At 41.9% G+C, this 16,326-nt stretch overlaps 1 protein-coding gene across 10 annotated transcripts in view; it reads right to left on the reverse strand.

Annotated features, from left to right (window-relative positions):
- Positions 1–11,760: 11,760 nt before the first annotated feature.
- Positions 11,761–16,326, reverse strand: part of TCF12 (transcription factor 12) — a 161,561-nt gene continuing 156,995 nt past the window's right edge. For all 10 annotated transcript variants that reach the window (XM_050309897.1, XM_050309898.1, XM_050309896.1 and 7 more), the window contains 2 exons: positions 15,637–15,790; positions 11,761–14,049 (listed from right to left, as the gene is read on the reverse strand). In XM_050309897.1, coding sequence (XP_050165854.1) covers positions 15,648–15,790 — 143 coding nt within the window. In that variant the 3' untranslated portion in view covers positions 11,761–14,049; positions 15,637–15,647. The remainder of the gene's footprint in view (positions 14,050–15,636; positions 15,791–16,326) is intronic.

Genomic DNA, 16,326 nt, shown 5'->3' on the forward strand with positions numbered 1-16,326 from the left:
GTAAGTCAACAACTTTTATATAAATGTTCTGAAATGTGCTACATATATGCCTGTTTAGCTGTAATGAGGTAATTTTTGATATGTAAGATGGTATCAACCTTTCTTTCTACTTTGCCTGCAAAGCAAAGGTGTGCACAAGTTACTGTCAGGCTTTGAGTCTGATTCAGGTTTTTTTTGAAATTTAGAAAACTCCAACTTCCAAGCTGAAAAGCTTTAATCTAATTACATCTACAAAGAGAGGAGATCTTTTCATCTTCAAGGTAATCAATGTTTTGTGTCTAAGAGACAACTGTAAGAAATACTTGTGTAAGCATTGGATGACTCTGCTGTAACAAACTGCCAAGGGAGACTGAAGGTAACCATTTTTGAAGGCAATTTTTGCCAAGTGGGGATATAACAGTTTTAATTTGCTGGTTCACATGGATGGCTTCTTTTAGTTTTTATTTTTCATGTAAGATGAAGCTTGATGTGAAAATAGGTATGAAAAAACCAAGACTTGCTTATTAATCTCCTTCATCTTAAATAAATGTAAAAGCCTAATTTAAAAATCTGTCTCATTATCAAGGACTAAGATAATCAAGGTGACTGAGAAAGATCAGTATGTTCTGCAGCTCAGTTGGGATCCCTAGACCAGGAGACATCTCACCACCTCTAGAAGTTGTGAGTGCTCCAAAAGTATTTGTATAAAACATATAAAACCAAAAAGAACATGTCCCAAACCCCCTTTAGAACAGTTTTATCAGCAGTAGGCACCACCTTGGAATACTGACTTTGTACAAAGGAGTTATTTGAGGTTGCTTCTTTGTTCTTTGGTTTTTTTTCTCTTAAGTCAACACTGTGGATAAAAAAAGAGATGAAAAAGATAGCTAGTGAGGAAAAGTGCAAAAAATGTTTTCAATCAGTAGTTTGTTCCTCAGCTGAATTTCCACAGTTTTCCCCTAAGTGCCTGCTGCCTGTGACAGCATCAGCAGCCTGGAGGCCTTATTGCTGTGACAGTTCCTACAGTTCTGTGGCAGAGATAATTCCATTCCAGCAGTCACAAATTAGAAAATGGTTTCCTACAATAAAACACCAAATGAAACTTAACATGATCTTCCCCCTTTCTCATGCGTGTCAACTGTAAAAAGTTTCTTTGGCCGGAATGTGGCTCTGATTACATTTCTCTATCCCAAAATAAACATGGTGCAAAAGAAAAGGGTGTAGGGAGGAGGGGAAAGCCTGTCAATGGGCCACCCTCAGGAAACCTCGCAAGATCTACTGTCTGTCTGTGCAAGCCAGGGAAGAGCCAAGGAAGTGATCCCAACTTGGTGGTCTTATTCTTAATTAAAACAAATGAGGCTCTTTCAGCTGCTGCAGATAAATATTTGATGAAAAGGAACAGGGACAGATGTTGAAAAACTGTAGTAAATAAAGAATAAGACCAGAAGAACAAATGTTACAACAGCATTTTATGTAAAAACAATAAAAAAATCATTATACAGATTTCTGTCAAATGTCTAGTTTTACAAATATCATTCCAAAAGTGGGAAGACTAATTCTTCATATTTGTTTTGTTGAAGTAGGATGAAAATACAAATGCATATAGATAAAGAAAAATTTTTAAGTCCACTTGTTGCACATTATGTGGTTAAACTAAAGGGTGAGTTTTTGGGCCATTGATGAGACAGAAGATTTGAAAGTCATTTGTACACTTCCATGAGTTTATGTTAATTTTGGAGTGACTGATAGAGTTTTGCTCCAAAATATATGTTAAGGATGCCCAGTGAGAAGCTGCCCAGCAAAATCCAGTAGCAACATCCCTGTGCAATAATGTGTCATAATATTTGTAAGTCACAGCCTTTCTGAATGGTTGATTTTATCAGGTGAATGTGGTGCCATTCAACCTTTTCCTGTGTCACACTTGTGTTTACAAGAACACTTGGCTGTAACTTCAGACTTCACTGTGCTCACAGTGGGGATTTACACAAGATGAGCTCCAAAGGCCCCTCCCCATTTCAGTTATTCTGTGCCTTGAGAGCACTGGGTCCAGATTAGTTTACCTTTTAGCAAATTCATTTGCAGTGTTCTATGAAAAAACTGATCTAATGGAGTTAACTTCCAAGTAGGCCACAAAAGAAAGCTGAGTCATGAAATCGAGGAAAGAATCTCAGCATTTGGCTCTTTCAAGATTAACATCTTCACTGTTTAGTGTTATATTGGCATTGCCTGCTGGTTTAGGGCCTGATTTTGCCATTCCTGGGCAAAATGGATGTTTCCCTTGAGTCCAGTGGAATTACACATCTGAGTGTGAAAGAGCTGATTTTATAAGTAGGCTTTACAAAACTGCTGAGTGTGAACCTCAGGAGTGCCAATGGAAATATTTCATGTGATAACAACATTTAAAAAGAGCTTGGTGATTTGAGTCATCAGAAGCTGGATAAATCGGTATAATCTAAATTCTGAAAATATAAATATTGGAGTTATGAGTGAATGGAGCCTGGGATATATACCTGACTCTGAAGATGGCTGAGAAGAAAAAGTAAAAAGTTGATTGACTGCAGTGCATGAAAGGGTCTAAATGGGGATAATGTAGAGCCAGAGAGTCCACCAATAGGCACAGGTGACAGCAGAGCAACGTGCAGTGACAGAAAATAGAAGTGAACAGGTTCAGATGAGAGATGAGGAACAAATTTAAACACTGGGGAAAAGTAATCTTAGACTGCAACAAACTTTCTGTAATTTGAGGTAATGAAATCAGCCTAGAATTCTAATGAGTAGCTATGGGTTAAATCCTCTATGAAAACTGCAGGAAGTACTTTGTAGTTTGCAGAAAGTCAAAATATATTATCATAAATGTGTCTTCTGGACACAGCACCTGCAACTTTGTAGTGTTCAGCATAACATTGTATCCCAAGCCTCTAGAGGTTTTCTGAAGCTGACACAAAACTCCTGATCCGTAGGTCACACAGAACACCTGCTCCTTGCACTGCCAATTCCAGGCAAAACCAGGCAGTCTCAAGTGCACTTGATAGTCTCAAGTGCAAAACAATGAGACAGGTAGCTTTTAATTTGAGGATCAAACATAAAGAACTCAATAGCAACCTTGCTTGGCACCAATTTACTTGTGATCTGACAGAACCAATCTGAACCCAACAAGCTTCCAGAGATAACAGTTTGTCAATTTTCCATTCCAAAGGCAGCATGATAACTGAGAGCTTCCAGATATATCACATGGAAATCAAACTTTCAGCAAACAGCAAACTTTCTGATAAAGGCCTAAGCCTAATTCCATTGAAGTCAATGGCAAACCCAGCAGATTTCAATAGAAGTTGAGTGAGGCTCAAGGTGAGAAACAACTCTGAGGACAGTTATAATCAACTCAATGCCCAGTTAGGACAGAAAAAATGTGAGAGGATTTTTTTTTTAATGAGTCCTGAGTTGAGAATTCCCAAAGAGTGAGTTGCAGGGATCTGTGACACTGAGCACTTCAAGGGACCTTTGCAGAAGCTGATAGGATTTGACAAGGTCAGCATGTGCCCAGTTAGTGTGGAGGGCCATGCCCAGCTGAGAACTTCCATAGAACCTGACAGCAGTTGCCCTTCTTATTTAGCCTCCAGCAATCCCTGGGATGTCAACACAAGCTGCAGCCAAATGTTGTACTGGAGCATAAACACTGAGAGAGTGGCTGATGAAGCAATACATAAAAGGAGTGTGGGGGGGGCCCAACAACTTTGCCCCTGTTCTCTGAGCAAGCGTAAGGACTACAAAATGTTCAGGACCACAGCCATGGCATGCCCAGTGCCAGACACACAGAGACAGAAGTGCTGTACCTGCTGCCTCTGCAGCCTGGCTGCAGCTGCCATGGGATTCAGTCTTGGATCAACCAAGAGTGACTACTCTGGATTCATACGCTCCAGTTGCAAATAAACACCCCAAATACCTGTACACCAGTTCCGTGCTACTGGCTTTAAACAGGCAGAGACTGAGCAGCTTCTCTAAAGAGTTTCCCTTCTATTTTCCAGAGTGCAAAGGAAGTGGGTAGGATACATGTTTGGTGTTCCTAATCATGAGTGATGTATTTTATAGAGATCTTCTTCTGTAAAGACTTCTGTGATGGGTGAAATAGAAACAAAGAAGAAAAAAAGTTTTCTCCAATTCCTTGTTAAAAAAATGCAAGAAGGCCCCAGAATAATATTCTTTTTTCATCTCCTCTACAAAGTGAAGTCATCATGGCTAGGCTTCGCGAGTGAAGATTTGAGAAGGGCTCTACCCACGCTTGCTACAAGCGCGCTGATGGCTAAAAAGCCAATGTGAGATAGACAAGTCCGGTTGCAGAAGGCACAGCAGAAAGACTCCCCAGGTGATATCAACGAGACGCGATTCTTTCTGCATTGTCTTTTCTCCTCGAGAGTGATCCTGCGTGTGTTCTCAAAAGCAGCAGCAGCGTTATGGATGGTGTGTCTCCAGACCTCCCGATTGGAGGCCAGGGTAGACCAATGGTGAAGGAAAGGACCAAGGTTATGCTATACAGTCAGGATTTAAACTCAGAACTTCTGAATACAACCCCAGTGCCTGAGCTACACATTCATTTTCTTCTCTGTATTCCCCCACAGTCTTAGACCATGTGGCCACTGTTGGTGAAATGAAAAACAGGTGCAGATCCATGAACAGATGGGAGACCAGCCCTGGCTGATCTCTGGAGGATAATACAACGTTGTTTTCCAGCAAAGAGGATTCCAAAGAACCACAGAGGCAGCACCCGTGCCCTAAAACTGAAGCTGCTCTGCCTCACACTACATGTTATCTCCACCAGCCCAGCAAGTGGGAGTTTTGAGGAATCGTCTGTTGTCTGTCAGCAAAGGACACATCCTTACTGACCTCTCAGACTTGCAATATTGGCATCCCTACTTTTCAGGCCTGCCTATAAAGATTGTAGAAGACTGATTGCAATTCCATTCTTTGCAATAACTGCAGCCAACATTTCGAAACTGCTGAAACAAGAAATTTCTTCCCTTGAGTAGACAGCTTTGGAATGTCTAACCTTCAAAAAATGCTATTAGTCATACGCAGCATCTTTGGGGAAATCACTAGTGGTGTGGGACAAATCATCCAGGTAAGATGAATAATTTCTTTGTTCTGGATCCGTAAGGACAGACCTACTTTTGATTTCCAGTTCATGGGGAGCTGATGGCTTACTCCACAAGTGCTTAAACTTGAGCTGCTTTCTCAGTGGGAGAGCGGTGGTAGACAACTAACAGGGCAATTGCCTGGTCCTGAGCACAGGAGGGAGTGCTGGGATGCAAAGTACTTCGCTTCCCTGCCTTGTGTCACCCACAGTTACCATCCCTGCATGGCACAAGACACGTTCCCTCCATGTGTCACCTGTCACAGCAGCCAGGAGCATTAAAGCTTGGCAACCCTCAGTCCCACAGAGCACAACCCAGGAGGGAGCACGTGTGGGAAGACAGGGTGTGCTTCATGGGAGCACAGAATAGTTTGGGTTGGATGGGACCTTTAAAGGCTGTCTAGTCCAACCCCCACTGCAGTGAGCAGGAACATCTTAATCTAGATAAGGCTGCTCAGTGCCCCATCCAACCTGACCTTGAATATTTCTAGGGATGGAGCATCTCCCACCTCTCTGGGCAACCTGTTCCAGTGTTTTCACCACCCTCAGCATAAAAAAGTTCTTCCTTACACCTAGTCTGAATATACCCTATTTTAGTTTAAAACCATTACCCTTGTCCTATCCCAACAGGTCCTATTAACATTTCAGCTTAGATACTACTGCTTCCAGCTTTATCACAGATTTCTTTTGCTTCATGCAAACCCACTCATTTAGTGCTGTGTCCAAGAGAGATCACTTGTCCTTGCTAAAGCTGCTCCTACAGCACAAATGCATGTCCACTTGGGCCAAGAAACCTGAAGAACACCTGTTTCCTTAGACTATTTAAATTGAGGGCACAAAACCTGATTTGCAACAGTGGATCAAACCCACACTGACAACATAGATGTATTCTGCTGAAATTCATTGGAAAATCCATCTTGTCTAAGTTTTAGTCAGTGTTTGAAAGAGAACATTCTGCACAGATGACATAAATAAATGTAACAGCAAAGACCACCCAGGACACTGGGAATCTCAAACTGCTTGGCCTCAGTTTCTCTGGTTTGTTCTTCTCAGCTTCACGTGTGCTCTTTGAGACAGAAGGGAGCATTTCCTTCATTTCGAACCTGTCTTTCTCTTCCACTGAAACACTTGTGAAAGCAGCTGGTCCCAGAGGTGGAATGTTCCCAAACCCCCCATGGAGCCAAGTACGTACGTTATGGAGTCAGTGGTGACACCACTTTATAGAGAACAGACAATGAGCTTTGGATCTCGTACCTTTTCTCTCTGCAATAAGTTCCCTTCCCCCATTCTTCTGGAACCATCTCAGTCTGTATTGGAAACAGAGGATGTAATTTATTTTTATCGCCCTCCCTGTCAAACTGGCCAACTGCCACAGGGCTCTGCTTTCAGATGGAGCAAGAGGCAGGAGAATCACAAAGCAGAACCAGTCAGTGGCTCCTCCTCTGTTTCCTTATCTTATTTTGAGGCTACCTACTGTGCTATCTTATCACTCTTTCTAATCCTGCAAAACTTCTCTGCAACCTGACCCCTCTGCAGAAAGAGCTGACCTGCTCAGACCTCCCTGCTTCTCTAGTCCTGCTCCCAACCTCACAGAGCATCTTGCTCCTTCCTTTGTTACTTCAGGACTCTTCCAGTGCCTGTTTCACCCCCTCCTCCTTTTCCCAGCTCATGACACTGCATTACATTTCCTAGCTGAATGTACATACAGCTGTGTGGCCTCCTTAGGGAATGCTTAATTTCTCACTGTCCAGGCTGCCCTTTGATGTCTGCTGAAGAAGGATACGTCTTCTTTTCCATCTCTTCACATGTGCCTATTAATTACTCTCTTCAGAGAGACTGTTTACTGACTATCACTCTGTTTACAGTTGAATACAGCTAAACATTTGGTCTTCACAGTTCCCCTCTTCTACACCACCCACCCGGTTTCTTCCCAATTGTTGCAAAATAGATGTCTCCAAATCACTGTATAAAGTCACAGATGCAACAGACTCACGTTCCCACACCCAGCCCCTGCTCTGAAACACTGGGTTTGCTTCGCTTACAGACAAGTAAAGAAAGACTCTATTGGTGGTTTTGTCTTCAGTTCTCTAATGGAAAAGAAGCAGTGACTCTTCTCTTGCACACATCCCTACCTTGGCTACTGTAGAAAACTCAGATCTGCAAACATCAGACTCCTGACCTGTGAAGAAATAATACAAACTCAGTATGGAGTGCCCACAGAAATGAGATGGGCTGTCCTGTGCATAAACTCTGCGTGTGGCTTTGTGGAATCAAGGACCCTTGGGCAGAGGGAATTTTAATAGGCTGGGGGGGAAAATTACTCCAGCAATGTGCAGAAGAGAATTATATGGTTATAATGTAGCAGTTCAGATCTAAATGAAAATTCCTTCATATGTCCTTCTCATTCCATATGGAGCTTAAAATATTACTAAATAATATGAAATAAATTAAAAGCAAATGTGGGACAAATTATAGTGTGGGGGTTTTTTCAGTGAATTTTTTTTTCAATGAATTTTCAATAATTTTCAATTATTGTTAACCAGAGAATCATGGAATGGTTTGGGTTAGAGGGGCCTTAAAGATCACCTCCTTCCAAGCCCCTGCCATGGGCAGGGATACCTCCTATTAGACCAGATTTCTCCAAGCCCCATCCAACTTGTCCTTGGACACTTCCAGGGATGGGGCAGCCACAGCTTCTCTGGGCAGCCTGTGCCAGGGCCTCCCCACACTCCCAATAAAGAATGTTTTCCTAATATCTAAACCTGCCCTCTGTCAGTTTAAACCCATTACCCTCTGTCTTGTCACCACATGCCCTTGAAAAAGTCCCTCTCCAGCTCTCCTGGAGCCCCTTTGGGTACTGGAAGGTTCTGGAAGGTCTCCCTGGAGCCTTCTCTTGTCCAAGCTGGACACCCCTGTCTGTCCGAGCCTGTAAGAGAGGCAGAGGTGTCTCTGACTCACCTGTGGATGCTGGAAGGGACCTGGCATGGTTGAATCTCCCCACTGCTCTCCATGCTGGAGCAGCAAACCTGCAGCATGCTAATGATCCCAGCAGCTGATTAGCAGAGGCAGGTACCTGGGAATTAAAAGTTTGAAGCTTGCTTACAACTGATGCAGTTTGGAGACTGTATCTCCTCCAACAGAAACTAGGGGTGGGGTGGGGCAGGGAAGGGCCAAGAGAGGAAGGAAGTCCAGGAAGACCTGTGGAAGCAAGCACAGACAGCTCGGTTTACATGGCCTTCCAGCTGAAAAGTCACCAGGGAAACCTGGGAATTAACCAGTGTGTGGCTGTGCTTATTTTCATCGGTTACCCTGGACAGGCAAAACAGCCACACCAGGAAAACAGCAAAGCCTGACACATGTCACTTGTGGTTTCATTCACACTCTTTCCCCTGATGCTCCTGTAAATGCAGAATTTGCATTTATATCCCAAACACTTTATAATGAGAGCTTTATTGAGACATTTGTTCTACTTCTGTGTAACAGGATAATGACGAACAGCTGGCTACAGATAATGGCAGGCACTAATTTATGGTGGGTTACTACCTTCATATTCTGGAGGCTGGTACCTTTTTTCTTTTTCATTTCATTTTCAGTATTCTTGCCCTCTTGTTGTACTTGCATTTTATGATGTTCACATTTACTGTTCTTGTGTGCTAGGGAAGGAATAAGCATTTTAAAAGCTTTATGTTTAATTACACTTTCAGCTATTAATTAGACACACAAACAAATTAAATGTACATTTAATTAAATGTTACCCATTTAAAAGGGTAAACTGGAAGCAGAGTCCATCGGCTTAAAACCAATATTGTATGCATTTATCTTAATTAGTCAGGTAGTGTTAGGGATTAATGAACTTTAGCTGTTATATTTATAATCAGACACATTAGCATTTGTGTCTGTAGCGCACAGAAAATGAGTTCAGATGTGAGCTCTGCTGCTCTGTGCTGCACTAACACAACGTGGAGAGTATCTGCAAGACTCTCTGTCACCTTTAAAAGAAAGGTTGTGATACTCTCTTTTGGCTCTCAGTGTGAACTGAACATTCAAAACATGATCCAAAAACTTCCCCTACCTTATAATTTATGTTTACACACAGGAGATTTCTCCTCCATGGAGTGGCTGTTCAGTATTTGGGATGTAGATTCTTTATTGAGGTTCAGTTCTGGTCTGAGCAAATGAGGCCAATACAGGAATTATTAAGCCCAAAAATACAGCACATCTTTCTTGAAAATGAAACAACCTTGGCATTCCTCTGTCTCTAGTTTATCAGAAATAACCAGAATTCCAAGTATTTAGCCCAGCCTTTCTAACAGGTCTGCCCTCCAGGACCAGTTATGATCAACATTTTCAGAAAGATTTTTATCTCGGTATAATTTTTGTAAGACTGGGTTTTTTTGTTGGTTTTTTTTTGTTTGTTTGTTTGTTTTTTAATCAGGTTCTAGTTAACAGATGTTTTTAATTGCAGTAAAACATTTGAAAAGTCAGGATTAGGAGAGAATTGAAAGGGACTCTGTTTACAGCCCAGAGTTGCAGTTCCAGAGCCCGGTGAGGGCAGTTGATGACTCACACAAACAATCCGAGGTGACTCCAGTCAGCAGCTGAAGTCCCTCTGACCATGTACCCACAGTGCTTGAGGTATCAGTGGAACACTGGATTTGTATCTTCCCCAGAAAATAAACTCCTCCTGTTTTGCCAAGGCATCCAGGTTGATACAGGGATTGACTTCAGTAAAACAAATGAAGGTTTAACAGCACAGAACAACCCCCAAATGGCACCTGACTTATCTGCTCTTTGGCAGCAGAGACCTGAAGGGAAGAGGGAATGGACTGGAGTCTCCTGTTGACACCACAGCCCAGGGAGCCTTTCCCTGCTTGCAGTGGGCAGGGGAACAGCAGGAAGGCAGGAGCTGGGGCCTTTCCCCAGGGATGCAGCCCTGCATTCCAGCTGTTCTGTGCTGTGAATGGGGGCACGGTTTGGTTCTCAGCCCTCTCCCTGCACACAGGCAGGAAAGGGACAGTTTGCTCGTTCATTGCTGGTGGCCCTTCCCAAGCCCGCTCTGGACACGCTGCCAGGCTTGAAAGTCAGGACAAATTATTTCTTCCTTTTACAGGACATGTCCTTGTGCACAGGTGAGGTGTATTAGCAAGCATTAGGCATTGGTGTTACCAACTCCCAGCTAAGTTCCATCCACTATCTCAGTTGTCTTCTGCAGACAGATCCAATTTTATTTCTGGTCTCCCCTGACTTCCAAATGCTGTGGGGAAAATGTTAATTAATTCTTGGGGAAACATTAACTAATAAAGAATCCAAAATCTTCGTTTTAACATCAGCTACTCAGTAGCCAGAGGAAAAATGATAAAGTCCATTTTAAGACTTTCCCAATGCTTTAGATTTACAGGAGAGCTTTCCTACCATATTCCAAATGCTAATTCTAGAAGAATTGCATTTAAAAAGGTATCCCAACATGCATCTCTTCCACACACACACACAAAAAGAGCAAATGGAGAAAAAAGAAAGAAACAAAAAAAAAAAAAGGTGAAAGACTCATGATGAGAAAGTAAATGTTAACAGGACAGCAGAATATGGTAAAAGAAAGATGAAGAAGGGGAAATGGCCACTTTTACTCTCTCTGAAAAAGATTGACAAACTAGTAGGTCTTATTCAGAAAAGGGAAGAGGAGTATTGATGGGTGCTCAAAGGCTGGATTTACAATTGTTACAGGAATAAGTTCAAATTGGGAATGTGTGCTGGGGAAGGCACTGGGCACCTCTCCCACAGCTGCTGCCAACGGCATCTGAAAGACAGATTGACATGGCCGAGTCTGAACTGCAGGCTGGCAAATCTTGTACCATGCCCACTGGATCTCAGCATAATCCAGGGAGTTTCTAAGGTCACAAAGGACAGCACTGGGAGCTGGAAGCGCTGCTGTGCACAGCAGCTGTACTGACACCACGTCCAGTCAAACATCAGCACCTTACAAATATATATATATATATGTATATGTAGTGTCTGTATCTGCTTTTGTCTTTGATGTGCTTCTCCCCGGATATTTGTTTAGAGAAGAGCTGAAGAATCTCAAACTTCCCCAGTCTGCTTGTTACCTGAGGCTTCGGCTCAAACAGCTGAGGAGCAGGAACTGCATGAAAGTGTCACCACTGTCTGTGTGTGCCTTGGACATTGTGCACTTCCATTTCCTTTTGTTTGCACTCAGAAATACTGTCATGTCAAGCTTGAACTACAGACTTTCCCCCGTTTTTCCATAAAACTTACGTAGAGGTAACTTGGCACTGACCTTCACTACACAGAGGGGCTCAGATATGAGCGCCCTTTCTTCAGGACAGGCCAAGTGAAGGAACAAAGTGAAGGAAGAGGATAAGCCTTATGGAATCAGCTTCTGCTCCCAGTCTGTGCCTGCCTGTGCAATGCCCTTCCTGCCCTGCACAGCAGCAAACACAGCTCAGGCACTGCTGCTCCTCAGCAACCTGGGAATTCCTGTACTGGCTTCCAGGGAGGAGCAACAACCCTCTTATGCCTGCAACACGCTCAGTTCCTTGGGAATGTATGTCAGGCTGTGTTCAGATCCAGTTTTTCAGTGTTTTTCAAGCAACACGTTGCCTATGAGGAGAGAAATTTAAAAAACTCACTGATTTACCATGTTAAAAAAAGATGGCACATTTATTGCTACATAAATGTTATATACATAGTGTTTTCTGTTACATTGACAGAAATTTTTTGAACTTCTTGCTGCTGGTTGGAAAGGTTTATCAGCAATACCTTGAAATTTGACACAGGGTACAAATCTGCAATAAACCAACAATGGAAACTGGAGAACAAGATGAGAAGCAATTCATCTCGGACAATTAGCTCTTACAATACTCCATAGGTACTACACGGTATGCTAGAACCCTACTATGGTCTTACAATGCTATTGTAAATTTCTGATATTAATGAACAGGTTATGGTAAATAACCCTACATTTTTACTACCTAATATAGTAAAATAAAGTAAGAAACTTTTTACTGAAAACTTTTTTGATTTCAAAAATCTAGAAAGAGTAATATTTAGAATTCAAGAAATTTTCTTACAAGATTATTGTATAAAAGACTAGCTACAGTGAAAAATAAGCCAAATGTTTTTTTCTTTCTATTTTATGAAGGAAAGCTTCTGGGCATACTGCAAAGTCTAATATAGCCAAAAAGACAACAAGCTTAGAAGGAAAAAGGCCAGGCAGTGGCACGTGATCACTTTCACACGTCATAAGCAACAAATTCCGTTTAGCTGATAAACACTGAAATGAAGAACAAGGCCACAGATATAATCAGGTGTTATTGGATGATATATGCAAATTAAAGTAATAGAAATGAGTCCACTAATTCCACAAACTGTTTTGTTAGGAACCATCCAAAACATGAGCTTAAATTCATTAGTTTATTTTATCAATCCATCTTTTGTTCTTTCAAATTAAATTACTTCATAAAAATTATAGTTTTGTTCCTGTTTTGTGTGTGAACCAATTGCCAGTGATGAAAGATGCACTATATAAACAATAGCTCAGACAACCTTGGCTTAGGAAATTTCCTCCCATGGTCATTGCAGTGGAAGACAGTTTCCATGGAAGTTCAAAGGGATTTTAACCATTTCAGCACATCTGTGACAAAGGAATACTTACAGACACTGTTCTGGTGGAGAAACATTGAAAGGTTTAATGCTAATATGGCTTGGGACACTTGGGGGCATTTGTCTGCATTTGATTCACACTGGTTTTTCTCCACTGACAAGCTATACAAGGTGACATGATCGTTAATGTGCACAGGAAGGAAAAACTGGTGACCATTGCTCTCAGATTCCATTACATAATTAGCCCACCCTGCTGGTGGTTATATCATCACACTACCTGCCATGGTGAACTCAGGGTTTTATATTCACCAAAGTTACAGCCTGAAAAAAATCTCCTTTGTATTTTAATGCATTTTGTGCTTACATACAGCTAACACTTTACATGTACTATATGTAGTACTTACTGCTCGGAAAACAAAGCAACTCTAACAAAGTAGATTCTCCCCACCCAATTTACACTTCACGTTACAAGCTTTACTATGAAGCCTAGAAGCCTAAAAAGGTTTTGTTTATAATTAGAAAAAAAAATGTTTGAGGAAAGTCTGAGGGAAAATAAAAATCACTTTTTAAATCCAAGAAGCGTTATGGTCACAGTATTGCTCCTGCCTGCAGCCTTCACGAAGCCTCTGAGGGGCTTGAGGCACAGAGCTCAGTGTGGAAGGGGAACTATGACCATAACTGTTCAGATTACCAGAGATCAAAAATAACATAAAAAAAAGCTATACCAAGGAATAATTTCCTATTGCATGGAAAACACTAGTCATATGGCAAAAGGAGAGGAAAGGACAACAAAAGACTTTTCCCTTCCTTTTTTAAGACACTAATAGGTATGCTGGGAATGCTACGGGTCGACGGTTGTCACTGCTTTGTTCTCTGAATGTGAACAGCTTTAGTAAATGCTGGCATTCAGCTGAAATTTTATCAGCCTTTAACATGTTAACTTTTCCCTTTATATGTAGACCTTTACAGTTCCATAACAATAAATAAAATTTGTAGTTACAATGCATTTGTCAATTCAGTTTAGGCACAAGGCAACTTCCACAATGAGTGGAGAGATCACAACAGTCTCTGATTGTGCAGAAGCGACACACTGCTTGCAACAGAATGATATGTTCAGAGTATCTCATGGGCTGAAATTCTGTCTGAAGATCTTGTATCTTCAATCCTGATGCAGGTGTTGACCAGTAGCTTTGATCATAAGATTGCATTTGGGTTTCTTGCTTCAAGTGTTTTCTCCTGTCAGGTTTGTGTCTTCATATAATGTTAGTTGTCTGTGTCCTTGTGAAGAAAGGTCACCTTCTGTGTATCCTACCAATAATTCTGGAATTCTAGAAGGAAATTTGGGAGAAGAAAGGGGTATTAGGAAAAGAACCACTAAAAAGCTTCATAATGACATTAGAGAACTACTTTAAACTGGATCTGGTGTAATTTACAGTCAGTTAAGTGCAAAAGAAAATCACACTGAGAGGGCTTGAAATCCTTCTTCCCAGAGACATCCATACTGAGTATCATATATTGAACAATTACTCTCAAGAACCTTCTGTTTGGCCTCTCTGGATATAGGAGAAAGAATAATCTGCACATCTCAGACCTTCAATTTGTGTTTGACTTTGTTCTCTAAGCCAGGCAGCTCCTTCCCTTACTCCTGCTGAAGGTACATTGCCATGAGCAGGTTTTTCCTCTCAGTGTCACACTTCAGTCTTCTTACAATGTTACTGCTACCACAACAAGCAAAGACAGCAAACTTCTGAGAGTGGTTCTTTGTATGGCAAGAACAGCGTGTCAGTCTGCTGTAAACCAAGAGTTATCTGACAATTCAGAAAGTATCTATTGCTCTGGCATGCAATGAAACAAATTAAAGGAATTCAAAGAAATTCAAATTTACTTTCCTAAAAAGAAAACCCACTTTGTTTATGAAGAAAAAAGCTGTCCATAAGGGATGAGGAAGAAGGCCTCCAATAAGGCCTGGTTTCAAAGCCATTTTGCTGCTTTCTATCAACACCAGATAACACTAAACTTCCACAAGATATATCCTGGCAAGACACCTTTACCTGAAGGTAAAATAGAAATAAACCAGTCTATAGACATGACAACAAAAACTCTATTGAAATATAAAATTTAGTTAAATTACAGATTAAAATAAGGGCACTGAACCCAATCTTCCTTTTCAAAGTGGTAACAGCTATACTGAAATACTCAGAATTTTTTCTTTTTAAAATCAAGTTTTTCCCAACTGTTTAGAAACCCAACCAACAAGACATAATAAAGCCCAAAAGACGAATTGTAGGGCCTCCCATCAGCGAGTTTAAATGAGCTGGTACGTTCTGGGCCACACGGGGCTCTTGGACACTGATCTACCTTGCAAAGCTAAAAACATCACTTTAAATCTTCACTATCTTTACTAACACAGATTGTGACTTAAGACAGTTCACAAGCTCTGCTGGGCAAATGAGGGGAGTTACAACGACTGGCCTTGAGCCAGACAGCAAATCTCTCTGGGATGAGGAGTCTCTCAAACTGTCTGCATCAGCCCTGGGAAACAATAGGTGGATTTTTAAATGAACTAATGTGATATTTAGACCATTTAAAGATGTATAATTCATCTCTATTATGCTTGGCTTATCTAGCAAGCTGTTCACAGCTCCTCTGATGTCATGCCAGGAAGGCCACCTGAGCCAAGAGATGTAGCCATTGGCAACAACGCCTGGAAAGAAAGAGACTGACGACAATTTCTTGGGGTTTATTATAGAATTAAACAAATCTGGACGCTTTTGCTTTTGCTCAGCTATGACAGGACTTGAGCAGCACAAAGAACTTTGGTGCCTCTGGCAGCTCAGAGACTAAAACCCAACATACCCAGGTATCTCCCAAATTTTAGGCAACGCAAGAAGAGCCATTCCCCGAGACTGACGTACCTGGCTGGTGTTCACATATGACCCATAGGGTTGGTAGTTTCACTCAGGCCAGGGTGGCTTCCTGGGTGTGGTGTTGGCGGCTCTGCCGATACGGCAGAAACTTTTTCTTCTTCCCTTCTCTTAAGGCAGGCTGCTTTAGGGTTTAGGTTTCGTTCTGCAACACAAAACATCACTTGTTACATCCCATCCGCTGCCACCAAGGGGGATATCCAGACACGAACCGTTGGAGTGAAAACAGCTCTGCAGCTTCCCCTCCGGAGCTGCCCTCCCTGTGCACACAAGCAGGTGTCCAAGGCTGCAGCCCAGCACTGCTGAGAGTCCTGCCAGACATCTCAACTGGTATTTAAAAAAACCCAAACAAACAAACAAACCCAAACTTTCCTGGCTGCCTAGACACACACTGAAAAACTTCAGAAAAGCACCTCCTTTATCACCCTAAGTCATTGAAGTGCAAACTGGGAACTGTCTGTAATTTACAATGTAATAAAATGGAGATTTCTGCACTTTGTTGGCATGCTGAGGTCACACCAAGCTCACTGACATCACAGGGCTTTAGTGATGTTACTGCTCCTTTCTTCCCCATCAGTATTACTCAGCTGCTAGAACAGGGGAGGCAGAAAGCCCTAAACTGATAGTTCTCACCATCCCCTCAAGCCTGTGAGATCATCTTGTGCCCATCTCAGCTCAGTC

This window comes from Myiozetetes cayanensis, unplaced genomic scaffold (genome assembly GCF_022539395.1).
Source record: "Myiozetetes cayanensis isolate MyiCay16 unplaced genomic scaffold, myiCay2020 scf14, whole genome shotgun sequence".
Lineage (NCBI taxonomy): Eukaryota > Metazoa > Chordata > Aves > Passeriformes > Tyrannidae > Myiozetetes > Myiozetetes cayanensis.